Genomic DNA, 27,042 nt, shown 5'->3' with positions numbered 1-27,042 from the left:
TGCGTTGAGCGTCTTTGAGGTGTTGTAAAGAGTTGGATTTCAAACTGATGTATAACCTTGAGACAGATAGATCGAGTTCATAGAATTGCGGAAGGTGAAAGGCACCAGATATTTGATCCGCTGGCCGACAAAGACCGCCGCATAACTCACCGATCGTAGCGAACGACAAACGACAAATTTTGCATTTATATCGAGATCACGAGATGATTTACGGTATGACCGACCTTGCAAAGTCTCGTGATATTAAGTGTAGTTATTGGTTTACCAGCAAGAGTCATGATTCAAAGGGGACAGTAGAGTTGTAAGGGTCCGGGTTCTGGCATGCATTTTTCTGAGGGAATGTCATTCGTCTATGGTCTGAAATGGTGGTTTGGAGATCTACAAGGCTATTTAACAGCGAATGAAGCAATACGTCTACCCATGTGTGCTATATATCTGCCCGCTCCAGAAAAGCAACGGGTATGTCTATTTGTTTGGCGCGAATGTACTCTACCAAATTTTTTCCGAGACAATCCAGTCCAGCTCCAGCATTGTAGCCCCGATCCAAATGATCCCGTAGCAGAAAGTGAACAGCTTTCAGGCCGGCTACCTCGAACCTATCAATTGGCTTGCCTTTGTAGTCGTCGGCGAGCAGCTCCACCAGTTTTGCAACTGAGAATGTCGACCGAAGCCAGTCCCATTCGTCTTGGTGCCGGACAAAGAGGCCCAAGTTGGCGTCAGATGACTTGTCTCCTGAACGTCCGAGAACGACGCGTCCGAGAGGCGCCCGGAGAGTCGGACCCCAGTGGTCAGCTGGTAAAGGATCTGCAGTGTCATAAGACTTTTGCTGTACAGGGTAGGATCGAGTGAAATCTGGAGCTGGAATGTCAACAACGGTGCCGTCTGGTAAATGGACCATTTCTTTGACCAGTGCTTGGTCAATAAGAGTGACCCAATATTCGTAGTACGGCTTGGCTGTGCCTTGTCGAGGATCGTTTGTTGGTGTCAAACCCGGACATCCTTGGAGGATGTTCATTTTACACCAGGTCAAAAACTTGTCCGGACCTAGCAGGCTTTCATCCTGACTCTGTGCGAATATACGCATGTCAACTGTGGCGGCATCTTGTGTTCGAGCATTGGGATTCGGCTCGCCGATGACCTGGAATTTCAGGAGAGAGAATTGCTTCTGCACGGTGGGTCCCATTGCTGCAAGGGTTTGCTGCTTCACCATCTCGGCTTTTTCAGCGATATCGAGGCCAGTCAGGTATACATGGTATTCGGCTCGGTACCCGCCAAACGCTGTGATGCCTGCTTTGGTCGTCGGTGGTGGTGGTAACCCTTCAATCCCGGTGACACGCACTCTGTTTGGACCAGTCTGCTCCAATTGCATGTTCTCCAAGTTGGCGACCACCGACGAGTTATAGTACAGAGGACCTTGAATCTCGTACAAAAGTTGGGAGCTGACCGTGTCGATCGACACTTCTCCGTCTCTCCCAGGTTCCATGGTAATTTCGATGCCACCTTTGTGATCGATGTGAGCAATCGGAAAACCCAGGTCGACAGCGGTGCCCTTCCATTTTTTGAAGCCCGAATAGCAGCCACCAGTGACATAGGTGCTGCACTCGATCAAGTGGCCTGCAACAAGACTCGAGGCAAGCTCTTGGATATTGTCCCGGGTCCAGTTGTGCCACCACATGGCTGCTCCGATGCAGGGAGAGGAGTCGGCCACTCTTCCACAGATGACAATGTCACAGTCCTTCAGGGCACGGGCCACTCCAAACGCTCCCAGATAGCACTGAGCGCTAATGGGGTCAAACATCCACTCCTCAATGTCTCTGCCCGTGGTAATATTGGTCAACTTGGCCGTTTTCGAGTGAACCAAATCGAGAACGGCCTCGCTCACATCGTCACCCTCGATCCAGCCAACCTTCAGATCTAAGCCCTGGTGCTGTATCCTCTCCTTCAATGCTTCGGCCAGGCCGTGAGGGTTGCTGCCGCCCGCGTTACAGACGACCTTGGTCCCGTTTTGCGCCAGATACTTCAAGGCTGGCTCAATCTTGGTGAGAAAGTTGGAGTGATAGCCCTCGCGAGACTGTCCGAGGGCGTTGACATTCTGGAGCGTCTTCTTGAGCTGCCATCTCTTCAGTCCATTGACCGTCATATCAGCCTCGGACATCCAATCCCCCGTTATAACGTCAATCTCAGGGATTTGAGAAAGGTCCAAGAGAGCACGAGCTCGGTCGACCGTTCCTAGAAAATGGGATGTCAACAAACATTCATCGTAGACTTGTCCGTAAACATACCGCCTGAGCATCCGGCAATGACGACGGGCCGAGATGGATATGTGTGGCTATTCAAATCGCCATCTGAACCCACGCCGTTGCAGTGGCCGTTGGCTTCTCCATTGACGTGACGGTAAACTCCTGGCATCCTAGCGTTTGTTCTGACTCCAGATACAACTCTCAATACAACAGGCCGTGAGCAAAGACAACTAACCCTAAGGAAAAATGGCAAAGGACAAGGATGGTAGAGACAGGCCGAGGAATCAAGCGGTAAGTATTAGGAGCACCCAGTTGAGAAGCCAGGTCCGATGTTCGAAAAGGCCTTCTTGCAACAGCCTTTGGCCATTGCCGATATTTGCACATCATATTCCATCTACTCCTTCTCCCTCAGTCCTTTCCGGTTCCGTGCGGCGAGGTGGAATCGCCCACGAAGGTCATGTCCTGGCAACATGCATCAACCCAAAGCACATGCCGTCCGTAATGGAATCTTGAGGGGCTAAGGGGTAAATTGACCTCCTCCTCTAGATAGCTGTCCGGAATTGGAGCGGGTACCACATCTGCGAAAACAGGTTAAAGTGGCCTGCGAACTGAGAGCCGCATCTAGACCTGGAAATGTGAACGTGCGATTCCGGCGGAATCCCCCCTGAAATTCTGGAATTCTGGAATTGTCTTGCCACCCTTTCCGCTAACCTCGGCCAGTCTGTCCGGCCAAAAAACCATCCCCCACCATGCCTTGGCAGGCGTTTGCTTGGAAATGGAAATAGTGAGCCAACAGAGTGAAAAAGAGAGTGTCTTAGGTGACCATGGCACGGCTGGTGGAGGGTCTATATCATGTGGAGACGAATGCTGTGGTGGATATGCCAAGCCTCTTCTCCACCAATAGCGGCGTGGACGACGTCGACCACGCCCGGCCCAATTATTCCGGGTCTATTCTTCTGTCTATCCTTCTCCGCAGGGAGCTTCCCCAGAGTTCCAGCTTCCCGCCTGTGACCATCCCACACAAACCGCAATTTGCCACCAATACTACCTGCGAGGTTTGTGTCCTTGCGCTTCTTCCCATACATTTTCAGGTTTCTTGCCTTTTGCATAGACGACTTGAACCCATCTAGCTGGACTCAGCAACTCGCATGTAAGCCTGGAGGGAGAGTCCTCATGGCTCGACCTCGTACGACTCCCTCGCCGCATGCCAAGGATGGTGAGTCGGGATCGAAATCAGGATGGAAGGACAAGTTGACAGCCCAACAACTGAGTCGAAAGAGGGCTGCAGACCGGCAACTGGTGCGGGAGAATCGAAGCAAAGCCCGCCAGACCATCGCTGCCTTGCAGGAGCGACTGGACCTGCTCAGCACCCAGCAGTCTGACAAGATTGTGGCAGAGCTGCTCAAGGAGAACAGGAGCCTCGAGGCCGAAAAGGAGACCCTCCGTAGTAAATTGCAATCTGTTTGCTCGGCGCTGGGACTCAGCCGGGAAGAATCGTCGTCCTTGCTTCAACAGTCCTCCCGCGGGAGCACAACCGAGGGAATCGCCTCTCGAGAGGCGACAACCGTTGAGCAGCCGGGGAATGGGACCCAACATGCAGTCATTGACTCAGCCGGTTCCGTCCCTTTCTACACAGAAGGCCAGACGCTACAAGTGGGTTCAATTGAGGAAGGGCGGTCGCAGTGCGATGCTTCTTTCGATCTGACCACCGAGCTGGATTCACGCATGGCTGTCCCAGACTCACCCTCGCCATTTCCTGGTATCTGGGCCGCTTTAGGGCGACTCGGTTCCAGATCAAACTTGTTGGATGATGACTTTCTCGAAGCAATTATGATTTGGAGATCCAACACCGGCCATTCTGGTGGCGGCGTCTTTAGCGTCGCAAATGCCCTTTTCCACATTGGTCGCCCCCCAGGTCTGATGTCCCAACAGCGACTGCGGAGCCTTGCCCGAACTCCAAACATACTCTATCTGCTGGTCCAGGATCTTGAGTCGTCTGCGCCATCTTCGAACCCGGTCCTCGAAAGCATGGTTCCAACCAAGTACCCTGACAGCGACGACGACGATAGTCTGACCACCATGAGGAGAGAACTCGCTATTGCTGCCTATGAAGCTATCAGGTGCTGGACATACAAGTCGAGGCTGGGAAGAACAGTAATGTTTTGGGTACTGTATCGAATTTTGACGGTGAGCCGAGCCCCATGCCGCCGCTGCTCAAGCCAGTGTGAGGAGACTGAGTCAAATCCTACTTTTAGTTGTTGGTGTTTCCTACCCATAGAAATTTGGCCCAATGCCCGGCCTGGTACCGGCCTTTGTCTTCTCAAATGTGGTGCCCACACCCATCCTTTATCGACTTTATACCTTGGTAAGACACTGCCAGTTTCCCTCAAAGGATTCTCCATATTCATCTGCTCACCTGTTTATTCCCAACTCATAGGCCCGGGATCAGAACCCATCTGATGCGAGACTGGCAAAGCTACCAAGGCCGGAATCTATACAGCTCCTTCGTCGAACATTTCGACGTTCAGATTTCAACGGACGCCAAGCTACAAGAAGTCCTACAAGTCGACTCCAACGGTTGCGACATCAGGTTGATGCCGTCCACAGAACGGTGGCTCCATGATATAAATTGCCTGAGAATGGAAGATGAATTTGCCGTCGACTTCCCGGAGCTCGCCGAGCTGATCCGTCCGGCTTCAGCAACAGAGGATCCCCTTGGGATTCGCAACTCCTGTGCTGACACACGCATGGCGGTGGGCACCTTACCACCGGTGAACACTACACAACTGTCGATCCGAGCAAGCACCCCGACGGCCTTCTCGGTAACCTCATCTGTTGAGGCTGTAATATGCAGCGTTGGTGCCGCAGGCGCCCAGGAAGCTGCTGTCGACTGCTCCAAGAACACAACGTATCTAGACGACTCATTTGACAGAGCCTTTTCATTTGCCGAAATGCAGCCGCCGCTCCTACCAGGGCTCCCTGGGGTCCAACAGCAACCCGTGAGCCAGGCCGAGACGACTGCTTCCGAAGCCGACTCTGCATCGTCTATAGCGACAACGGCACCCCTACCGGTGATATCTGAGTTGGGCAGGTCCTCAGCCTCGGATTCAGTCGCGTCTACCAAAGAAACCCAGCACGACAACATGGCGTGGGATCTATTTGTCTCGGCTTCGCCTGCCGATCGGACGTATCGACTTGACCCGTCGCTGTCAGAATGGGGAGCGATGAGCTCCTGGTCGGCGACCGAGGACGATTCTCTCTTCGGCTCTTCGAGTCTGTGGTTTCCAGCTTGGCCCAGTGCTTGAAGCTGGCTATATCGTGGAGTTGAACCCGAGCTACGAATAGTACTGCAACTCGTTGAAAATCTTCTTTATTTGAACAATATCCAAAGTTGGGCGGGGATCATGACGAGACAGGTATACGCATACCTTTGGTAAAAAGGACTATCCACGGGTAATAATGCCCATCAATCTATGCGGCTGGCTGGAACTTTGTTGACGCAGCTAGAGTATCTGCCTAGCTCTTATATCATACAAAATTGATCGTCTTTCTCTCGTTCTAACTGGCCGTGCCGTTCTGTTCGGCATTACCGTTCTGGCTCCTCTCCGAGCTTTTCTGGCCCTGGTGAAAGGACGGAGGTGACAGCACGCTGTACTCTGGATGTACCGGCTTGGGACGATTGACCGTCTGTTTCAGCTCCAGGTAGTCCGTGGCGCAGGTCTTGTTCTTCTGGGCCACCGTCATGCCGTTGCCCATCCAGCCCAGAACGTTCTCCTCGATCTCGGGCATCACCTCGTAGTCGAAATCTTCCCACCTCGGATTGAGGAGGGTTTTGCGCGAGTGGACGCCCGAACCCGGCCAGTTTGCTGTTTCAGGCCCTGGATCAGTATGTAACGCGATCTGAGAGTGTGGGAACAAGAAAAAAAAAAATAAAAAAGAACCGAGGTGAGGATGGTTGTGGCGGTAAGACTCACCTACGACTCGTCCGTCGACGGTTCCTCGTTTGAACCACGAATTGCACTGTTTACCATACTGTTAGTTCTGCCAATGGCAAGGTCCTGACACGGGGGGAAAGGGAACACTGCTTACAGGTTGAGTAAAGACCGTCTTTGCAAAGAACTTGTCGACATGGCGGCTGAATGCCTTGTTCGCTGATGGCCTATCGCGAAAAAGTCAGTCAGTTCATGTAACCAACTCCCACAAGCTGAGAGAATTGAGGAAGAAGAGAACCACATGGCAGTACGTACTTTACAACCATGGACTTGTAGTATTCCCTTTGAAGTTTTTGGATCGCGGCCGTGGCATAATCACAGACCCATTCCAGCATGAGCATGGTGCTGCCGGTCATGGGACCGCCGTTTGGCCCAAAGTAGATGAACATGTTTGGCATTTTGGGAGGGCACATTGACATGTAAGCCTCGGGAATGGGGTTCCAGACATCGTAAAGATCGCATCCACCCTGGCCGAAGAACTTTGGTCCTGATTGACGGGACCTGCATCTACATCAGCAATAGAAGAGAGATAGAGGGGAAAACAGCACACGTACACATCAAAGCCTGTTGCACAAATAATGATCTCGACCTCTCGAGTGCGTCCGTCGATAGTCTCGATGCTGTTTTCGTGGATCTGTTTGATCGGCGTGCTCACATAGTCCACATTAGGCTGGCAGATTGCCTCGAGATATCCCGGGCCGGGAGTCAGCCTCCTGCACCCAGGTGCCCAGTCAGGCATCAGAGCTTCTAGGACGTCGGGTCGTGACGACAGCTTTTCGCGCATGTGCTTGATGCTCATCTCGTGGAACTTCCGTTGTTCGGGTGTCCCGTAAAAGGCCGCCAGGGGCGCTTGCATGATGTCGTTCTCGATCTTGTGCCTGAACTTGAGATACTCTTCGGGAGAGCGTTTGAACAGCTCCAGCTCCTCCTTGCTGTGCTTGACTGCCGGGACCACCTCTGTTAGAAAAAGGACAAGAAAAGGTAAAATCTAGCTAGAAAATCAAACTCACAGTTTCCAGTCTCGGCCTTCCTCCTCGCCAGCTCGTCGCCACCGATGCCCGTGGGCGAGATCCAGTTCTTTCCTTTCATGTAGTGATCGACCCGGTTGACTATGGGTTGGATTTCGGGTAGGATTTGGATACCAGTTGACCCGGCTCCGATCAAGGCGACATTCTTTCCCTTTAGATCCAGCGAAGTATCCCACTTGGCCGTGTGGACTTTGGTGCCCTTGAACTTGTCGAGACCTGGTATCTTGGGCCAGTCCCATTTGTTCAACAGACCCATTCCGAGCATGATCACGTCTGCCTGATCGGTCACCCTCTGCCAGGGAGAAATCTCTAGTTAGTTTGACGTGGACGTGGACGCGCGCAAAAGATGCTCTGAGAGACCTACCTTTCCTGTATCGACTTGTCGAAAGGTCACCTCCCATTTCCCCGGGAGTTCCAGCCACTTGGCCTCTACCAGTTCGTGATTGAACTTGCAGAAGCGATAGACATCGTATCTTTTGGCGAGATTGACCATGTAATTTTGGATCTCTGCGCCGCTGGCGTAGAATTCGCTCCATTGCGAGTTGGATTCAAATGTGAGCTGATACCCGGGACTTGGAATATCACATCTGACCCCTGGATATCTGGAGAAATATAAGCCCAGCTGTTACAGCGGGTCTATCCTGTGAAAATGTGACCTGGGGAGAAGTTCGTCCTTACCTATTCTCATACCACGTACCGCCAACATCGGCATTCTTGTCGTAAATGACCAATTCGAGGTTTTCAATCTGTTGCGGGAGTCGAATCCCAGTGAGGATCCCAGAAATCCCAGCTCCGATGCAGATGACCTTCATCGGCCGCGCCTCGTCGATTTCATGGTCATAGATCATGCTGCTCCACGTCCGTGGAGGAACCGTGCTCTCAGGCATGATGATTGTGTAAAGTGGGCGTTCTACTGTTTTAGAACCAGAACCAGGAGAGATGTTGGTAGCACGGCCTTGTCAGAGAGCGCTTGAGTGAAATGTAGAGTGATTGAAACGAGTGCCGGACAAGGGTAGAAATACGCATCGTCGGTAGAAAAGGTGTTATGTGCCCAAGTGCCAGGCCACTATAGATTATCGGCGCCTGTGTTGAGTGTCTCAAACCGAAGAACGGGTTCCACTCGTCTCCATATCTCCCAAATGAGTAGGTAGAGAACGACTCGTCCCCGACGACCTCACAATGAAGTGAAGAAAACTTGTGCGGTTGTGGCGCCACAGATCAGCAGACCCCGCGACCCTTTCTGTTCGTATCTGGTATTCGTCCAGCCAGTATTCGGTCTCATGTGAGGGAAGCCAATAACGGCTACCCGTTGTCTCGGAACCCAAGGACAGACATGCTCGTCCTTGTCTCGGGCTAATGAGCATTCCGTGTCTCATACTCCCGAGGTCATCTTCAATGCTGCACGGATCTACATTGTTCGCAGTTTGAAACGAGCTTCTACATATTTTGCCCTTCCTATACCCATCCGCTGGAAAATCAAAAGCTCGACGCAAGCACCATCATCACTGTCAACGAAAATGTCACAAGCACCCAGACCCAGACCTCCATTTGAGAGCCTCCCTCTCCGTCCAGATGATCCGCCGTTTTCAGCCTGGGGCCTCTACGGGGATGACGACCAGCTCGGGGCTTTGAACCTGCTCACTGCCGAGAATACTCTGGCCGCTGCCAAAAGCGAGATTCGCACAGGCGTCCGTCTATCTCTGGACCCGCCGATCGATGTGCTCCTTGTCCCAGGCTCTGAGCGCTCCAAATTCAAGCAGACAATTTATCGTCGCGGAGGACGACCGGTACATGACGATATTGTAGAGTTCAACACCCAGGTGAGAGTGTCCGATTAGTGCATCTGCGCCGCCTTTCAACTGACTGGCGCAATTCTGGGGTGTCGCAGATAGGTGCCCAATGGGATGGGTTCAGGCACGTATCTTACATCAAATTGGCAAAGTTTTACAATGGAACATCTGTCGACGACATTTCCGGTCCCAACGCGCACCCTACTGTCCTTGGAACAGATGGTGAGTCTGGAATCTCAAACAGTCAACGATACGTTTCCTGGTCTCTGACAACGGTGAAAAACAACAGCATGGGTGAGGAACGGGGCCATCGCTGGGCGTGGAGTCTTGCTTGACTACTATTCCTGGTCTCAGGCTCAGGGTAAACAGTATGATCTGATCGGCGACACTGCCGACCACGCAATTCCCGTGGAAGAGCTCCAAGCGTGTGCAGCCGCACAAGGGGTCGAGATCCGGCAGGGTGATCTGCTGTTTGTCCGCTCGGGGTTCTGGGTGGGATACAACGCTCTGTCGGATGCGGAAAAGATCGCGTGGAGCAATCAAAAGTCCCCGATCTGGGTAGGTGTTGAAACCTCGGCCAAGATGGCAAAGTGGCTGTGGGATAGCGGCATCGTGGCAGGAGCAGGCGATGCTCCGGGATGGGAGCGCATCCCCAACTACAACTCGCCTCCAGAGGCCGGGCTCCAAGGCTGGTCGTTGCATGAGATCATGTTGTCCGGCTGGGGAATGCCTATCGGTGAGTCACTACAGCATGGCCATAATCGATCACAGACACAGTAGGACGGGACAAAAGCTGACGCCCGATTCAAAAGGAGAAATGTTCGATCTCGAAGCATTGAGCGAGGAATGCAAGAGGCAGGGCCGATGGAGCTTTTTTGTCACCTCGGCTCCGCTACATGTGAGGGGGGGAGTGGGAAGTCCTCCCAACATAATTGCGATCTTCTAGAGTAGCAAAAATGATATCTCAGGGGTCTTTGACCGCATTCCCGTTCGGCAGTGCTGAGCCTCCAAAGGCAGCCAGCGGTGAATTGAGCTGGCTGAAAGCAAATTGCACAAACTCGTTGTCTGCATTATCCGCAAACGACGACCGGTCAAAGTGTAGCAGATCGTCGAGGTCAAAGTCGAAGCTGGGCTGGATCACCGGGACTGGCGCCGGGGTTGAAGAAGCCAACTGATGATCCGGCATTACAAGCCCCGTTGCATCGGCCGGTACATCGTTGGACGAGGAATTCCCATTCTCCGCCATAGTTTGTGTTGTTGCCTTGATGACTTTCTGTAGGCGTTTGAAGAGGCGCCGCCCCAGGGTGAACCCGGGAGCGATGTCCTCCAGGAGCTGGACAGCCTTGAGAAAACCCCCACCCGCTTTCGACAGCGTGGGCCGGTCTGCCTTCTTGGCCAGAATGACCGAAGTAAGCGTGAAGATGACCCCAGAGAGGAACGAGACGGTCGGGAACCGTCCAGAGTTTCTCCTGAACTCGGAGAAATGGTACTGATGCATGGCTTCCACCGAAGCCAGAGCAATGTCCACGCATAGCGCCGCCACCTGCACGCTTCTCTTGGAGCCCAGGAGGTCACTGCGTCGTAACAATAGCCGTAGATGGTTAGATCGCTGTCATATTAAAAGTCAACCACCAAGAACAATCTGTAGCCCTTGGTCAGGACACACGCGGAGATCAAACGCACCAGGTGTAGCACAATTGCCTGTCGAACAATATAATGAGGATACTGGAGCTGGACTGCGACTTTGAGAAAGTCGGAGGACCACCGGAGGTGAACCGGGAGTTCTTCAATCAACAAAAGGATGCGCGCGTCGGTGACGGCAATCAATTCAGCTGTCGGAGAGCGAGAGTTGACCCCGAACATGGCATCCCACATATCGGAGCAGACCTTGGCCCATTTGATGGTCGCCAGCTGGTACGTGATGGGCGAAAACCCTCCCTCTCCACCGCCAACGCTGACTCCTTCAACGGTTGAATCGCTCGGCAGCTCCACCGCAATGTCCTGGTCGCTCATCTGGTACGGCGCGCCACACTGGTGCGAGATGTTCCTCTCGAGGCAGTAGACACACCAGAAGATTCGCTGTCTCATGTGAACCTCCAATGGTGAAAGGCCAGTCCACGAACTTTGATTGTGCAGGCCCGTTTGAAAACAAAGTCGGACCGCCGTGCCGATCTCGTCGTAGGCCCAGTCGTTTCGCTCAATGTATAAGAGGTACGAGGCCTTCAGGATGAGACACTGTATGGTCGTGAGGTTTCCTTTGCCGCTCTTGATGACATGGTTCAAGAGGTGCTCCGCCTTGGTAAACTCGTACCAGCCGGGAATGATGTCGTCTTCCGGACAAAACTCGTCGACATTCTTGACTACGGCCAGAATCAGATTGACCAGCGCAATGAACTGGATACGCTCCAGTGTCACTTCTTGAACGTTGCCGGCGAATCGCTGGAAATCTTGCTCGAAGGCCTTGGAGTCCAAACAAGGGTCTAAACAATTGGTTCACATGGTATTAGTAGAATTCGCAACTTTATGCCTGTAGCATCGGCAGGTTGCAACACTTACAGTGGGGATTCATGAGAGAGAAGTACAGGTCCAAGGTTTCTCTCACCGGGCCTAGACCAGAATGCCTGACTTGGGCGTCCCAGATTCGCAGTTCTCGAATATAACAGTCAGTCATGGTGGAGCAGAAAGCCATCCAACAATCTTCCTGGACTAATTTATCCTCATTCCCGCCACTTTCAACGGGCTCTTTCATGGTGTTGAGGGGATTGAGGATACTAGGGCCGCCTGGAAAGACGGCTTTGGAGACACTGCTTGGGTTGTACGTGTTCAAGATCTCGCCCGAGTCCGGAGTCATGGTGAGATTCAAACTCGACCGGCCATTGTCTTGAGAGGCCGTGGTTTGCCGCAAGCTTCTGATTTCATCGGACAGCATCTGCAGTTTGTTGAGCACGTCGGCTTTCCATGAGCTCTCCTCATCCGTTTCCTTTGTGGTGCTGCTCGCGGGGGCGCATCCGGCCGCCGAGAATTGGTCCTCTGTGACATCCTCGGGCTTGTTGCTCGCCTGGACAGTCGTCGTTCGACGTCTCGAATCAGGCAAATACTCGCAAGTCAAGTGCCCGATGGAACATTGGCTACAAGGTCGCTTTCCCGAGCACTGGGGAGAGAATTAAAAAAGTCAGCAAATCGCGCCGTGCTCCGCGCGCCAAAGATTTACCCACCCTAACCTTTCGCTTTTTGCATTCAGAGCTGATGGAATCATCGTCAGTGAACAATTTGCAGCGTGTTGAGATTAACCTCACCATGCACTGGTCACATAGGGCTTGCGCTTCTGGCCGGTGATGGGAGTGGACGCTGAGGTCTGTTCGTTAGCTGCTGCCTCTGTGACAGGAGCTGACTCGTCCATGAAGGTATCGCGGTCCACCATTTCCGGGATTTGTTAGTAGAACAAAAAGACTCGACAAGGGAAGTGTGATTGAGCACACATGGTGGAAAAACTGCTCTGAAATCTGGGGTCGACGAGGGAGCCGACCCCGCAGGAATTCTTGGGTCACGTGGGCGTCCAAATGTCGTATCTCAGTTGTCGTAAATGCCTAATGAGGAAACCTTCCATGTCTGTGTGGGTCGCGTGTGGGTCCTCGCACCCTGAACTGGAAAGATCGCGACTTGCCGATCTACCCGTAATGGTGCTGTGGGCAAGTGACTTGAAAGCTTCAGAGGCCTGAAAAATAGAGCATACACATATAGTCTCTGACCCAGATAGTTGGTGGAAGGGATTCAGCAGCCAAACCTCAATCACTAGAACGATTCGAACCCGGCATCATGACGACTGAAGATATTCCAAAGACGCACAAAGGTATTGAAAGAGTCCATGTTGAGCCATGTTGCGACTAGGATCTGACTCGCTCAGCCGTCATCTACTCAAATCCTGGTACTCTGGCCACTGAAGTAATTGATGTCGAAACACCAGAGCCTCAACGGGGAGAGATCCTCATCAAACTGTGCGCCTCTTACACCCTCAGCCCCAGAGGAAGTTGATGTCTCGTTGTGTGGTAATCTAATAGAAACCAAAGCCTTTACTCCGGTGTCTGCCACACGGACTTTGCCTTCATCATGAATTCTTATGGACATATGCCCGAGCCGACACCGCGCGGTCAGGTTTGTGTTGCCCGAACCGGCAGTCCTGAGGAACTCCGCTGATGTCGAGTGCTTACCGTTTAGATTGGAGGACACGAGGGCGTTGGATACGTCGTTAAGCTGGGTGACGGAGTGACAGAGGTCCAGTTGGGTGACCGCGTTGGAGTGAAGTGGATCACGTCGGCCTGTCTGATCTGCTCCGAGTGCCTCGCTGGGTTCGACAATCGTTGTAAGAAGCGCAAGGTCGCAGGGTATAAAACGCCCGGTACATTTCAACAATATATCATCAGCGATCCCCGATATGTCACTCCCATTCCCGAGGGACTCTCTTCTGAGGCAGCTGCCCCTCTTCTCTGTGGCGGAGTGACCGTGTGGTCAGCTCTATTATACAGCGAGTGTAAGCTGGGTGACTGGCTTCTAGTATCCGGGGCTGGAGGGGGCCTCGGTCATCTCGCAGTTCAGTATGCAAAGGCGTTCAATCTGAGAGTCATCGCCGTCGACCACGGTTCCAAAGCGGACTTTTGCAAGTCCCTCGGGGCAGATGTCTTTCTTGACTTTACCCAATTCAACTCGGCAGACCTTGCTGCCAGAGTCAAGGAAGTCACCGATGGTGGATGTCATGCCGTTATGGTCTGCAATGCCAGCTCCAGAGCATACGATCAGGCGCTCGATTTCCTCCGGTACGCGGGAACACTGGTCTGCGTGGGAATCCCGGAAGTCGACCCTCACCCCATGCCAAATGCTGCCCCCTTCAAGATCATCGGGAATCTCTGGAAAATAAAAGGTGCGTGATCGTGTCTCCTCTCTCTTTCTGCTGCTCTCCCAAACTGATGAACCATTCACCTCAGGCGCCGTGACCGGAAACAGAATTATGGCGATTGATTGCCTGCAACCGGCAGCCCATGGCCATGTTCGCCCAGCCATACGGGTAGAGCCAATGAATAAACTCACAGAGGTCTGCTGCAACTGAATGATTTGTCCATCGAGTCTTTTGGCTGACTCGACTACAGGTCTTTGAGGATCTCCATGCTGGCAAGATTCAGGGTCGTGTTGTTCTCGATCTGACTCGGCTCTCTTGAGGCCAAGTGTACAAATAAAGTCAACAGATGAAGCCTCTTCCACGGTGTTTCCAGGCCACATCAAGGAATCCTTCGAAGCGTGGTCTAGTCATAGAACTCAAAAAGGAACTCATTTTCCGTGCATCTTCTATTGCAGCCAGCCCTTATGGAAGTGAACAGTCAGGCAGTACGACCAGCACTTCGAACCCAAGTCAGGTCGCGTTATACGACTCGTATGATGTGAAACCTTGGTCGTAGTGTATTATTAAACGTTGTCTTGGGGTCCTGTTGCACAAGACTCCCCTGTCATCCGGCACGTTCTAACATTGAAGCACGATTGAAAATGGTGGCTGTCTCTTCGGTTCTGAGAATGCTGATGTGGGGAGTCGTCGCAGTAATGTGCATTCCCAAGATCGAAGATTTATTGGTGACAGCTAACGAGCAAACCCCAGATCTTTGTCAGTGTCGTTGGCAAAGCGGTCTACAATGTCTACTTCCATCCCCTTCGCCATTATCCAGGGCCCAAATTGTGGGCTGCGTCTAGGCTGCCCTGGATCTGGACTGCGATAAGCGGCGAGATACACAATAAGATCTCGGATCTCCATCAAACATACGGCCCCGTCGTCAGAACGGCCCCGAATGAGCTGTCGTACATCAGCGACAACGCGTGGAAGCAAATGTAAGTGTTCTGATAATCATCGAGACCTACGATGTTCGTTTCGGGCCAACCTGTGATCAAGCTACGGTCATCGACCAGTGGAAATGCCCAAGGATCTCAAAGGTCCAGGACTTCTCCCAACGTTCAAAAATACCGAGTCCATCGTGACTGCGTCGTCGGGAAACCACCCTCGAATGCGACGGCTAATATCCCATGCATTTTCCGAGAAAGCGATAAGAGAACAGGAGGACTTGGTCCAGAACTTCATTGACCAAATGATTTCACGACTCACCGATAAGTGTAAAGAGGGGCCGCAAGATGTGACCTCCTGGTTCAATTGGTGTACATTCGACATTACGGGCGACTTGGCCTTTGGCGAACCATTTGGGTGCCTCCAGGAGACTCAGTATCATGAGTGGGTGAAGCAAATCTTTCAGGGGGTGAAGGTGTATCCCTGGATGCAGGCCATTGTCTACTATGGACTGCTTCCCGTCGCCAAACTCCTTGCGCCTAAGGAGCAGCAGAGGGCCAAAGAGGAAGCCGATGCCAAAGCCTACGCGAAGCTTGACAGGCGGATCGCTCGAAAGGACCAAATCCAGCGAAAGGACTTTATGAACTACATCCTCCGGGAGAACAAGCAAGGGTCCGCGGGCATGACCATGCCGGAAATCCAGGAGACGGCCGTCATTCTGATCATCGCGGGCAGCGAGACCACCGCCACGCTCCTCTCGGGGCTTCTGTATTTTGTCCTCCGCCATCAATCTGTCTACCGGCGAATGGTGCGAGAAGTCAGAAGTACGTTCACGAGCTACGAGAACATCACCATGGTGACGACCAATGAGCTGAAATACATGCCAGTCGTGGTCGAGGAAGCATTCAGGCTCTATCCTCCCTCACCCAACGCCTTTCCCCGGTTGGTGCCGGGAAAGGGGGAAGCAATCGAGGGCCGTTGGGTTGCCGGGGGCATGACAGTAGGAGTCCATCCTTTTGCGGCGTCGAGGCACCCGGACAACTTTTACCGCCCACTTGATTTCCTACCTGAGCGCTGGCTGGCTCCTCACCTGATGGAGAAGGACGACGTACCCGCGGAGATGTTTGCCAGGGATAAGAAGAATGTCTCGCAACCTTTCTCATTCGGCCCTCGCAACTGCATTGGCAAAAGGTCAGTATCACACAGTATCTCTTCTACGTACACTCTTCCACGCTGACAGCCGTCCAGCCTAGCATACGCCGAGATCCGCGTGATTCTGTCCAAGCTACTGTGGACTTTCGACTTGGCTTTGGCTCCCGAGTCTGACAATGACGACTGGGCAAGAACTCAGAAGACATACATGCTGTGGGAGAAGCCTGCGTTGATGGTCAATCTGACGCCCGTAAAATAGCTCTCCTTGTATGTCCGGTAGATGAATGTCATTCACTGGCGAGTATTGCATCTGTGTGGGAAACCCGTGCTTGGGCAGGGCGTGAGAGCAAAGGGTCGCTTGTAACGAGTCGTAACACGGCCCTCTCCTTTTTGTCCAACACCAGCAATTCCGATAATCTTGGTCATCTATAGAGAACATTATCAATGTCGTAAAGTCCAAAGCCCGCCCACCCCTGCAATCAGGCAGTAAGAAAAGACAGTATCGTTGCCTTTCTACCATCGAAGCTTTTGTTTGTTCGATTCGAGTTTCACGCCCTCCACAAGATCAAAAAACATGACATACAAAATAGTTACGCTATATCACCCTAGCCATCGGGTGCCGAGTCTGGAGAAGGCCGACACGTTCTTCCGTGAGGTGTTTGGCATCGAGAGCGTCTGGCGGAACAAGCTCTTTACGAAGCCAGACCCCAAATACCCGACATTTCCAACCGACTACTGCATTTTCACGTCCATTGCGGATGTCTTCTTCGACTGCATAGACCCCAAAAAGTACGTGATTGATGGGGAACAGAGATACGAGGATGTCGAGGAGCCTCACCTCAACGGTCTGGGCTGGGGCGTGGAAGGCATCGATGAGATATACGCCTGGCTGAACGAGATGGGTGTGCGTTCGACCGACCAAGCCAACCGGCTCGCCGACCCCAAGGAGTGTCCCGTGGCTGTTTTCAAACCATCAAAGCTTTTCTTCACAGTTGCGGAGGACAGTGGGCTTCGCTACGAGTACTATCCAGCTTCGAGCATGGGGACCTACGACATCCGCCGGGACCCTTCGTGGAAGCTGAATCCCCAGGTCGGAAAGGGGCCCTTGGGAATCCAGTTTTGCTCCCACCACACGATCCTGACCGCGAATCTGAGCCGGGCCATTCGACTGTTCGTGGACCTCATGGGTGGGAAGCAGATCCACGAGACCAAAGGCACGCTTCGAGGGACCGACAGCATCTTCATTCAGCTGGCCGACGCGGTCTACGAGTTCGCCGTCCCCATTCCCGGTGTCGACTCGTATGCGTCCAGAGACTTCGAAGCAAGACAAAACAAGGCCGAGGATGTCTATCACGCCTTGACCTGGAAAGTCAAGGATCTGGCTGTCACTGAGGCGCATCTTCGGGGGAAAGGGGTGGAGCTCATCGCCAAGGACGATTCAATGCTAGTGGTCGACCCCAAAGACGGGTTAGGAATCCCCTGGGGCTTTGTAGCTGATGTCTTGCCCGGGGACGATAGGTATACCTCAGAGTTGCAGTAAACCTAGCCACAACGCTTGCTCCTCTCTCTTGAGATGCTGCTCACTCATTATCTTGTCGCGCTTGAAGTTTTCGTATCGATTGCCAATTCCGAGGAACAGTCTCTCGGTCGGTGGGGGTGATGGATGGCCTCCCGTGCGTTGCTCCTGTTCTGTCTCGTGAAACGATTGCCTATGACACTGCCGTCCAAGCTTGCCGAATGTAAGCAACGCCATCTTTCTTGACCATAGTGTTCGGACTTTTTGTCTTTGTAGAGGATCCACTTACCCCGGGGAGTTTGGAGGGAGTATCTCCCCACGAGTTCATGAGAAATCCCACGACTCGTTGAGTCGTCTTGACCGACGAGATGAGGTTTCTGGGACGACATCGTCATCCCGACTATACGATCAATGAATTTGATCTCCTGACACTCATAAAATGGCCAAGGGAACCCAGGTCAAGAGATAAACTGAAGTGAGCACACATCCACCAAGCAGACACCCAAATACCATTTCGCACCTCATCAAACATGTCGGGCGTCACACACAGCCGTACCTCTCAGGTGATCAACCTCCCCATCGAAAAGGTGTGGGAGTTTGTCACGGTGCCCACCAACTGGATCAAGCTGCAACTGGGGACCTGGAAGGTTCACGGGCCCGGGGGCGAAGACGACCTCGAATCGGTGTCTCGCACCATGCAGCCGGGCGAGCACTTTCTCGAGTACATGCACATGCCGGACCGGTTCGACCTGGTGGGCGACTGGGTCGTGACTGTGTGCGAGAAGCCGCACAAATGGGGATTCAAGTCGGTACACTGGCACGGCCCGCCCATGCCCACGGACATCGAGGCCACCTACACGCTCGAGAAGATCGACGACAACACAACTCGCTGGTCGAGACACCGGATCAACACCGTCCGCCCCGGCAAGGAGAACAGCGTCGACTTTCTCGCCGACAAGAACGACCTCGAGGAGATGTACCAGGCCGTCACCAAGTCGTTCCTCGAACAAGGTGTGCCAAATACGAAGCCGTACAATCCCACCCCACCCCATGGACCTGGGTGGTTGGAGACTCTTCCAGTGGATGCTTGAACACTCACTCAGCAGCAGGTGGCCAGACAGGCCGCCGGCCGAGAGAGTAAGATCAGGTAGAGGTTGAATAGTGCTAGGAAAGTGCCCTTCGACCAGAGGCTATAAAGACCAGATGAACGCTTTCTGTATCTACGCTCTTTGTCTATTGTTGGAGGGTTTTACATTTATCATTCACGACAGAAATGCAAGTGGCAGTCTACAATTTTCGTCGTCGTTGTTTGCTTCTCTGACGGGAAAGACTAGATCGACCATGAGTATCTGGGATCGCGGTCCGTAGATGATTGGTGTTTGACACAGTCGGAAGTCCGGGGTAGGAATTCCAGAGTTCCAAAGCCTTGTCCTAGCAGTCCAATAACAGTCCAGTCACCGAGGTGCCAGTTATTGCAAGGTCTTCATTACCCCTTTCCCCCCTTTCTGGCCCGTCTATTCGATTGGAGCTGGCAGTCGTTCGAGGTACAGAGCAAGAGTTTTCCAGCTGACACGACATTTACCTGTGCCCTTGCCTACCCATCCTTTATTGGCATCTGGCACCCACTTCGTAGCTTCTAGCCGAGTCAATACGAGAGGTCGGGTTACAATTGTGCATTTTGAACCTGTGCTGCCTGTATCCACTTGGCGTTTTCTCGCTCTACTATCTGTATCATCTCCGGAGATTCAGTAACTACGTCGATCCAATGCCTGTCGGGGATTTCCTTTCCCCTCTGAACACCGGGACGAGCCCGCATCCTCTTCTCCCACCGAGCCAGGTTCGGGAACTGACCGAGGTCGACGCCGGCCCAAAAGGCCGCTGTAACCCAACCCCAGTGCGCAATGTCGGCAATAGTGCATTTCCCTCCCACCAAGTAATCTCTCGTTGCAAGATGCTTGTCGAGCACACGATAAAGGCGGCGAGTCTCGTTGATATAGCGTGACGTCGAGTATTCCATCTTTACAGGGTTGTAGCGAAGAAAGTGGACGGCCTGTCCCTGTATCGGACCAACCCCGGCGTTTTGAAAGAAGAGCCAGTTGCCAGTCTCGTAGTATTCTGGGGTACCTCGCGGAAAGGAAATGCTAGAGAATCATCTCGTCAACTTTGTGGCATACGGGATGTGTTGGCCACTGTACAGATCAACTTACCGGTGCTCCTGGTCGTAGCGGTCTGTTAGATATTGCATGATACTCCCCGACTCAAACAGTTTGATCGTGGAGCCGTCAGGAAGCTGATCGACCAGTGCGGGTATTCGTCCATTTGGGTTGATCTCAGTGAACCAAGGCTCCTTCTGCTCGCCGTTGGACACATTGACCTTGCGGACTTGATACTTTAATCTGGAGTTTGTGGTTATTTGAGCCCACGGACACTGATTGACCGCTGAACAGGAGGCTTACCCGAGCTCTTCGAGAGTTATGCTCACTTTGTTGCAGTCCGGAGTGTTCAAGGTATAGACTATCATGTCACGGGTCTCCATGGTGCTCGCCGTGCATGTGTATAGTAACTGTGACCGGATCCAGCCTTGGTTTGTTGGGCGAAGGGCTGCGGCCATCAAAGCAAGATGGTGGTTTTTCTAATGACGCCGACGACCAACACTCGGAAAACCGACTGTCGGAACGAACGACAACCAGTTGTTGTATTGTAGAATGAACGCCATCTCGACCAGTCAGCAAGCCTTCTTAGTGGTTATTAGGATTATAACGCGAGTTGGATGAAAAAAGGAGTGGGCAGCAGAATCACAGGTGAGTACAACTTATGAACCTATCTAGGTCGACCGTTCCAGTCACACATGTTGAGACTATTCCTATGCAGGATACTCTGCTCGTCCCCCACCATTATGATGCCGCTGCTTCCTTAATGAACCCCCCTCGCACAGTCCCGATCGATGCGGTCGGTCTCTGTTCACACAGCTCGTCAAACTTGGCCGCCATCTCCTTGTAGTATGGCTGTGCCATATGGAAATCCAACGTGTCTTGACCTGTGTATCTATTTTCCCCGTTATCTCATATTACATCACGAAGGGATTTGGGCAATGGGTGGTACCTTTCGATGATAACGACTTGGTCAATGCCGTCCAGACCCTTCGCCTCCAGGATAGAGTATATCAGAGTGCCGGGCTCCTGCTCCTTGGCCTTTTCGGCAACTGACGAGAGGAGGTCGATCAACTGCCCATTTCATAGCATCGAGTCAATTTTCATAAGGCTCATGAGACCAAGAGAAGCTGGTGGCTTCAGCCGACAAGAATTTGCGGGATCGATCTTACCACCCTGGATTTCCCTGGCTTGGGCAAAAACGTTGCAACGATGTCAAGAGTCGCTGAAGACATGGTGTACCTCTTTGTAGGGGGACAGAGACACCAGAGAAAAGTAATGACCTACGCATGTTTCTCTGTTCGGATCTAAATAAAACTCTCGAGATCCATATTTGCGCATGTCGTAAACACATGACCACTCCTGCGTTATTCGAATCTATAGACCAGAGGCCCAGTAAAGATGACACCTTGTTCTGCAGTCGTGGTGGACGACACAGAAGTAGCCTTCGGAATATCAGTTCTGACGATGAGGGAGAACCGATCTTGACTTAGAAGGCCAAAGCAGCGAGTACAGGCTCGCTGGGGTCTTCTCATGGTCTAGTTTTTGCCAGCATGTACGTGTGTAGGAGACTTCCCATCTAACTAGCAGAAACATCCATGACTTCTCTAGCGTATCAGTCACGTTCACCCCAGTATCTCTGGTGATGCCATTGTTCCCTGCAACGACAGTCATTAGCTCGAGTGATGTTTTCACGACTTTGGGTAAACTCACAAAGTCAGCAAATTGCCGTCCACATCACCAAAGAAAAACCACTGCGAATCACCCCAGTTCAGAGCACCTGTTCTCATGTGAGTATACCGCACAGGAATTGAAAACTACTTCTTCCACAGCACAGGTCGTCTTACCTCGTTGCTCCTCGATGTAGATTTTGTACCCTCTTTCCTTGGCTGTTCGCTGTGCAGCTTCAAAGCTCGGGGTTTTCATGCAATACCTTGCAATTCCTGTAGGTCGATTCGTCAGGGCAGAACTAACATGCTGATGGATCGGAAAGCCTCTAACCTTTCTGAAACCATGTTGGGTTGAGCCCTGGGTCTTTCAATCCCTCTGTACAGTCATCAGCTCTGTGATTAGATCCAATTGCATACCTGATTTGCTTCTGCAGCCGAAGAAACGGGTCTGGGACTTACTTCCGTTGTCGTTATACTCCAGCAGTTCCAGGTGCATGTGACTGGGATCTCTTGGGCTGCGAAGGAAATGGCAATCGGTCCACACGTTTTCGTGGTGCGAGAAAGTTTTCATCTGATTCATGAAGACGTCTCTCCCTCCGATTCCCCTGTTGAATTGATCGTCGTGGTGGAGGTTTCTGAAATCGACGCCGTGGTCGTGATCCATACCTGTTGTGCTGCATCAGCCCTGCCTTGCTCACATCGAGTCGATTTGCGGGAAATCGGGCCCATACCGAATGCTTGATACCACTTGGTTGTTTCCTGGAAATTGACACAGTTCATCATGAAATGCAGGAAACTTCGATGATGAGGCAGAGCCGGCTGTGCCTTGGCGACCAACGGATTGTTGGCGATCGAGACGAGCTCGACAAACGTCCCCTCGGGGTCGTGAACCAGAGCCGAGGTCGTCTCTCCCCATTTGCGTTGGATCTTGATGGGCTGCTGCAAGACCTTGGTGTTTGGAAACTCCTTCAGGATCCGGGCCAACTCCTTGTCCACGTCGTCGAAGAGGAGCGTCAGACCTCGCGAACCAATCTGGTTGAACTTTTGCGGCCACTGGGATTTGGTGTCGAGATTCTTCCAGCTGTAGAACCAGACGTGCATGTACGGATCAGTGGGTAGCTTGACAGCGACGGCGGCCTCCAGATCATCGCGGGCAACGCCGCGTGCTGCAAACCAGCTGTCTGGGGGTTGATACCCGTCTGCCAGTTCCGCACCCTCTGTATGTAGCATAGGCAAGTCAGCCTTTTCATTGAGCCACAAACGTCACAGGGGGGGTATATCAGACCATCAACGACATAATCGATATTCCCATAAAGGTTCAATTGTTTTTGCAAATCCGACACATTCTGCTGCACTGCAAGCAAAGCAATCAGGTTCCCCGGAGCCACCGTCATATTTCCTTCCAAACTCGAAAGTTGTCTGGTTCGCTTCGATTTTCTTTTGGAGTTGACAAAATGCTAGAACAAACTGACCACCTACCAAGCACTAAGCGCAGAGTAACCAGAGGTTTTGCATGTTTTTTAACCATTGCCGTTATTGGGCCACGGTCGTATAGCAAGTGTCGTAAATTGTGCTGAAAACGAATAGTCTCCACCAACCTTTGCACATGGATCTTCTTTGTGGAGAAACCCTGTCGTTCCGTACAGAGACACGACCACCCAACCGTTGAATCTCTGTTGGCCATGTGAACTAGAACCCGTAAAACGATCATTTTATGGGGGAACCAGTCCTCACAACGTCAGAACACCATCCCACCAAATCCCAAGCTGTGTAGGCTCTTCAACATATCATAAATCCACCAATAGGGTAGTCATGTAACGTTTAAACTTGGACATAATATCTGCAGCAGGTATCACTTTCCGCCCACCTGCTGCTTGTTGGTTACGCGCTTGCTCGGTACTCGATACAGGACGATGGGAACTATGCGTAAGCCCCACTCTGGAGAAAGTCCGGGGGAGCGGTCACGTAAGGCAAGGGGAGGCGGTCTCCGGCCAGTCGGTTGTCTCCACTCCTGTCGGTTACACACACGTTCCTCGTAGTTGGCCACAGAGTTTAGTAAGAAACATTCCTCTTCGGAAAACCTAAACCAATTGCCTCGTACGTAAATTAGACTCTCCACTGCCGTCCACACGCTACTTCTTCTGCACATGTACCCGTGTCCAGCGGAGAACATTCTGATACAATCAGGCACTCTGACCAACTAAGATGAACGAGAAAGTACCCATGAATCGCCGTGTCCGATCCGAAGCTCAATTGGAGCGGAAACGTCTACTTGATCGATGGCATATGCGCACAAAGCGACAAACGGAGCAGAGAAGATCGGAGGCCTTGGAACAACTTGTCCACAGCCTCCGGGCCAGAGTGGCCGAGCTTGAGAGGAAGCCAGCCAGTCGAGTTGTTTGTGAGGAGGAAGCGGAGCCTCGGGGTGCCAACAATGCCCAAGCTCCTTCACCTTCAGATTTTTTACGAGTAACCCCCCGACACCGTGGTCTGTGCGAAGAAGCGGCCGGTACAATAACCACCACTGTGTTCCCAGGCTCCAGCGTGGATGGAGAGGCACACCAATACACAACAGCAGCCTACCCCACGAGCAGTGGTGAGCCACTGATCGACAAACCTGGCAGGCGTTCTCATGATGACGAGCTCGCCTCGGCTGCTCTCATTGTATTATCTCAAATGGCTCGTGGTGCTGTACCAAACTCGGCCGCCAGCAGCCCCGAGTCGACATGGAGAACACATGTGAGTCGACACGCCGCTCCAGCTGAGCTGCACTGTAGCTTTGCCATCCCACCCTCATCCTCGCAGCTGGCGGGAGGCCTTGTAGCGGACATGTTTTGCTCTTTGTGCTCCGTTGAGCACCCGGCGGGCCGAGGCTGCTTCTATTCCTTCATCTCGCGAGCACTGTGGACGGCGCATGTCGACCTCTTTCGACATCATCCATCAGATGCACAGATGATGCAGCTCCCTCGCATGCCCAGCATCGACAACTTCTTTCTCCGCAACCCCGAGAGGCATCCGCTTGTGGAGATTCTCAACGTGACTTGTGATGAGTTTCGCTGTCCGAATGACGCCGACAACGTCGCAATCTACCTCGTCATGTATCGGCTATTGCGGGTAAGTCTCTTTTCAAAGAGGTGGACATGATATGCTGCACATCATGACTGACGATCTGAACCCCTTAGTGGAGGGTATACCCAGTGGCCTGTTCTTACGAGGATGTACCAGCGTTCTACCGCCCAACAAAAGCCCAGGAGTGCGTGCCACATCCGGTGTCGATCGACTTTCTTGCCTTTCCCGAACTTCGGGACATACTAACCAAGCACCCTGCTCTCTACTTGGAGAACCACACACAGTTCGAGCGCGATTTTACCGAATCCGTCACCGTCCAGTGGCCTCGGCTTGAGCCAGTCTTTATCACAGACGTGCAGGGTAATGCGGTGCGTCTTACCGACAAATTCGAGAGCCATATCTTTGATTATGACAACTGGGCCATGAGGGACCGTTGGTTCGATGCCTATCCACAGTATGGCCACGCCGTTAACAGATGCAAACGAAAGGGAATGTAACAAGCGATGCTTCCATTAGCGTGAGTGGAGAGGGGATCTTGTCAGTAGTCTCTCAATATATATGCTTTTCGCGGGACAATAACAGCAGCTGTATGCATCGGTGGTGATCTCTTGATACTAAGGTGTTTGAGTCTCTTCTGTCCAAGTGGTTGTAAACAACAAGCAAACGAGGTACGAAGTACGTCTCATAAGACTGCGGCTGGTGTGACACGCGTGTGGGTACCAACCGCAGCTGCGTCTCTCGAGGAAACTTATGCGGGACAAGCTTTCAACTCCACGTCGAAATGTCTCCCCCATCAGGCTCAGACAACTCTCGACTCACCGCCTTGCTACCTTTCCCTGGATGAATACCCTCGTAACCCTTTGATCGATACCGACACCAGAGGTACGACCGATCCATGACCACCGAAACAAACCCCAAGGACCGCCTATGGTCACGGCGAGAGATTGAGGGCCTGATAGCGCAAGGAAGGAAGATCATAATTCTCGATGGCCAGGTGATCAAGGCTGATGCGTGGCTCTCCTTTCACCCTGGTGGCGACAAGCCGATATTGCATATGGTCGGAAGAGATGGCACCGATGAGATCCGTGCACTACATTCCCCGGAGGCACAGGCGCACATGCAGAAGTTCGTGATCGGGAGGATTCAGGGGAGATGGACCAACTTTCTGCCTCCAATACAGGGTGGACATTTCAGACCATATATCAAGGAACGGGATGGCAAAGAGGTGGAGGTGGAGGAGGAGTCAGATGTACAAACCGACGGTGCTATCAGTTCTTGCAGTGATAGCACTGCACCCCCATCCCCCATCTTCGATCCGGTCGATATTCGAGAACGAGGGACCTCATTATCCACCGCCTCTTTGTCTGAACGTGAGCGGTCTAATGCCAGCGACGACCCAATTCAGACGAAGCTCGCAGCCGAAAAATACTCAGATATACTGAAGTATCCTCCATTAGATCCCAGCTCACAGGATCGAATCGTCGCGAAGTACCGAGAGACCAACGCTCAAATACGGGCAGCAGGTCTTTACGAATGTCCTTACGGCGCCTATGGGGTTGAATGCTGCAGATATATCCTTCTCTTCTCATCGTCTCTCCTCGCACTCCATTACTCCTACTACGCCCTGTCTGGGGCCCTTCTCGGCCTTTTCTGGCACCAGCTGGTGTTCACCGCCCACGATGCCGGACATATGGGTATAACACACAACTTTCACATCGATACGTGTATCGGAATCTTCATCGCCGACTTCCTGGGTGGTCTGTCCATCGGCTGGTGGAAACGCAATCACAACGTCCACCACATTGTCACCAATTCACCTGAACATGACCCGGACATTGAGCACATGCCTTTCTTCGCCATCTCGACCCGATTTTTCTCCTCCTTACGTTCCACTTACTACGAACGCATCATGCAGTTTGACAGCATTGCCAAACTGGCCATAGCGAAACAACACTGGTTGTACTATCCAATCCTCCTGCTGGGTCGCTTCAATCTCTACCGCCTCTCTTGGGAGTATCTCTTTTTGGGCCAGGCGCCTAAGAAGGGACCTGCATGGTGGCATCGCTACCTTGAGATCTTCGGGCAGTTTGTCTTTTGGGCTTGGTTCGGCTACGGAATTGTGTATCGCTCAATCCCCACTGCTTGGGACCGTTTCGTGTTCGTCATGATCAGCCATATGATCACGGCACCGCTCCACGTACAAATCACCCTTTCTCACTTTGCCATGTCCACCACCGACATGGGCGTGCAGGAGTCCTTCCCACAGAAGATGCTTCGAACCACCATGGATGTCGACTGTCCTCCATGGCTTGACTTTGTCCACGGCGGACTCCAATTCCAAGCCATCCACCACTTATACCCGAGGATACCAAGACATAATCTCCGAAAGGCACAGGTGTATGTGCGGGAATTCTGCAAAGACACAGGCCTCCCATATGCCATCTACGGTTTCACAAAGGGAAACATGGAGGTTCTCAGCCGATTAGAGGAAGTGGCCAAGCAAGTGAGAGTTTTTGAGGAGTGCAGAAAAGTGTGCGCGAAGGAAGTGGTCGAGGGAACGGGCCATGTCCACTCTGATTGAGGGGAGAATTTCGTGCTTTGGGCGAGAAAGAGGACA

The 27,042-nt window shown here is 52.5% G+C and overlaps 14 protein-coding genes across 14 annotated transcripts; 8 read left to right on the top strand and 6 right to left on the bottom strand.

Annotated features, from left to right (window-relative positions):
- Positions 1-427: 427 nt before the first annotated feature.
- On the bottom strand, positions 428-2,409 carry Z517_11190 (uncharacterized protein; the record flags this gene model as incomplete). The annotated part of the gene is made up of 2 exons (XM_013424798.1): positions 428-2,229; positions 2,283-2,409. 2 exons carry the CDS (start codon positions 2,407-2,409, stop codon positions 428-430), a joined length of 1,929 nt encoding a protein of 642 aa, XP_013280252.1.
- A 1,004-nt stretch (positions 2,410-3,413) lies between these two features.
- On the top strand, positions 3,414-5,545 carry Z517_11189 (uncharacterized protein; the record flags this gene model as incomplete). The annotated part of the gene is made up of 2 exons (XM_013424797.1): positions 3,414-4,360; positions 4,678-5,545. The coding sequence occupies 2 exons, from the start codon at positions 3,414-3,416 to the stop codon at positions 5,543-5,545; spliced, it is 1,815 nt and encodes a 604-aa protein (XP_013280251.1).
- Positions 5,546-5,798: 253 nt separating this feature from the next.
- Positions 5,799-8,147, bottom strand: Z517_11188 (uncharacterized protein; the record flags this gene model as incomplete). The annotated part of the gene is made up of 8 exons (XM_013424796.1): positions 5,799-6,106; positions 6,215-6,260; positions 6,330-6,399; positions 6,488-6,733; positions 6,787-7,174; positions 7,243-7,552; positions 7,625-7,862; positions 7,939-8,147. The coding sequence occupies 8 exons, from the start codon at positions 8,145-8,147 to the stop codon at positions 5,799-5,801; spliced, it is 1,815 nt and encodes a 604-aa protein (XP_013280250.1).
- Positions 8,148-8,777: 630 nt separating this feature from the next.
- Positions 8,778-9,830, top strand: Z517_11187 (uncharacterized protein; the record flags this gene model as incomplete). The annotated part of the gene is made up of 3 exons (XM_013424795.1): positions 8,778-9,080; positions 9,149-9,272; positions 9,340-9,830. 3 exons carry the CDS (start codon positions 8,778-8,780, stop codon positions 9,828-9,830), a joined length of 918 nt encoding a protein of 305 aa, XP_013280249.1.
- A 184-nt stretch (positions 9,831-10,014) lies between these two features.
- Z517_11186 (uncharacterized protein) lies at positions 10,015-12,471 on the bottom strand (the record flags this gene model as incomplete). Its single annotated transcript, XM_013424794.1, has 5 exons — positions 10,015-10,659; positions 10,734-11,530; positions 11,607-12,201; positions 12,266-12,293; positions 12,347-12,471. The coding sequence occupies 5 exons, from the start codon at positions 12,469-12,471 to the stop codon at positions 10,015-10,017; spliced, it is 2,190 nt and encodes a 729-aa protein (XP_013280248.1).
- Positions 12,472-12,866: 395 nt separating this feature from the next.
- Z517_11185 (uncharacterized protein) lies at positions 12,867-14,260 on the top strand (the record flags this gene model as incomplete). Its single annotated transcript, XM_013424793.1, has 6 exons — positions 12,867-12,900; positions 12,955-13,045; positions 13,118-13,202; positions 13,266-13,965; positions 14,030-14,136; positions 14,192-14,260. 6 exons carry the CDS (start codon positions 12,867-12,869, stop codon positions 14,258-14,260), a joined length of 1,086 nt encoding a protein of 361 aa, XP_013280247.1.
- A 322-nt stretch (positions 14,261-14,582) lies between these two features.
- On the top strand, positions 14,583-16,279 carry Z517_11184 (uncharacterized protein; the record flags this gene model as incomplete). The annotated part of the gene is made up of 4 exons (XM_013424792.1): positions 14,583-14,633; positions 14,692-14,918; positions 14,980-16,059; positions 16,117-16,279. The coding sequence occupies 4 exons, from the start codon at positions 14,583-14,585 to the stop codon at positions 16,277-16,279; spliced, it is 1,521 nt and encodes a 506-aa protein (XP_013280246.1).
- A 315-nt stretch (positions 16,280-16,594) lies between these two features.
- On the top strand, positions 16,595-17,560 carry Z517_11183 (uncharacterized protein; the record flags this gene model as incomplete). The annotated part of the gene is made up of 1 exon (XM_013424791.1): positions 16,595-17,560. The coding sequence occupies one exon, from the start codon at positions 16,595-16,597 to the stop codon at positions 17,558-17,560; it is 966 nt and encodes a 321-aa protein (XP_013280245.1).
- A 506-nt stretch (positions 17,561-18,066) lies between these two features.
- Z517_11182 (uncharacterized protein) lies at positions 18,067-18,627 on the top strand (the record flags this gene model as incomplete). The annotated part of the gene is made up of 1 exon (XM_013424790.1): positions 18,067-18,627. The coding sequence occupies one exon, from the start codon at positions 18,067-18,069 to the stop codon at positions 18,625-18,627; it is 561 nt and encodes a 186-aa protein (XP_013280244.1).
- A 572-nt stretch (positions 18,628-19,199) lies between these two features.
- On the bottom strand, positions 19,200-20,072 carry Z517_11181 (uncharacterized protein; the record flags this gene model as incomplete). The annotated part of the gene is made up of 3 exons (XM_013424789.1): positions 19,200-19,677; positions 19,744-19,932; positions 19,993-20,072. The coding sequence occupies 3 exons, from the start codon at positions 20,070-20,072 to the stop codon at positions 19,200-19,202; spliced, it is 747 nt and encodes a 248-aa protein (XP_013280243.1).
- A 358-nt stretch (positions 20,073-20,430) lies between these two features.
- On the bottom strand, positions 20,431-20,921 carry Z517_11180 (uncharacterized protein; the record flags this gene model as incomplete). Its single annotated transcript, XM_013424788.1, has 3 exons — positions 20,431-20,581; positions 20,639-20,760; positions 20,859-20,921. The coding sequence occupies 3 exons, from the start codon at positions 20,919-20,921 to the stop codon at positions 20,431-20,433; spliced, it is 336 nt and encodes a 111-aa protein (XP_013280242.1).
- A 380-nt stretch (positions 20,922-21,301) lies between these two features.
- On the bottom strand, positions 21,302-22,750 carry Z517_11179 (uncharacterized protein; the record flags this gene model as incomplete). The annotated part of the gene is made up of 7 exons (XM_013424787.1): positions 21,302-21,344; positions 21,400-21,466; positions 21,534-21,629; positions 21,688-21,749; positions 21,833-22,022; positions 22,088-22,573; positions 22,642-22,750. 7 exons carry the CDS (start codon positions 22,748-22,750, stop codon positions 21,302-21,304), a joined length of 1,053 nt encoding a protein of 350 aa, XP_013280241.1.
- Positions 22,751-23,561: 811 nt separating this feature from the next.
- Z517_11178 (uncharacterized protein) lies at positions 23,562-24,922 on the top strand (the record flags this gene model as incomplete). Its single annotated transcript, XM_013424786.1, has 2 exons — positions 23,562-24,470; positions 24,539-24,922. The coding sequence occupies 2 exons, from the start codon at positions 23,562-23,564 to the stop codon at positions 24,920-24,922; spliced, it is 1,293 nt and encodes a 430-aa protein (XP_013280240.1).
- A 398-nt stretch (positions 24,923-25,320) lies between these two features.
- Positions 25,321-27,006, top strand: Z517_11177 (uncharacterized protein; the record flags this gene model as incomplete). The annotated part of the gene is made up of 1 exon (XM_013424785.1): positions 25,321-27,006. The coding sequence occupies one exon, from the start codon at positions 25,321-25,323 to the stop codon at positions 27,004-27,006; it is 1,686 nt and encodes a 561-aa protein (XP_013280239.1).
- Positions 27,007-27,042: the final 36 nt, after the last annotated feature.

The sequence above is a fragment of the Fonsecaea pedrosoi genome, assembly GCF_000835455.1.
Source record: "Fonsecaea pedrosoi CBS 271.37 unplaced genomic scaffold supercont1.7, whole genome shotgun sequence".
Lineage (NCBI taxonomy): Eukaryota > Fungi > Ascomycota > Eurotiomycetes > Chaetothyriales > Herpotrichiellaceae > Fonsecaea > Fonsecaea pedrosoi.
Note: the sequence above shows the minus strand (reverse complement) of the source record. Positions and strands in the feature narration are given on the sequence as shown.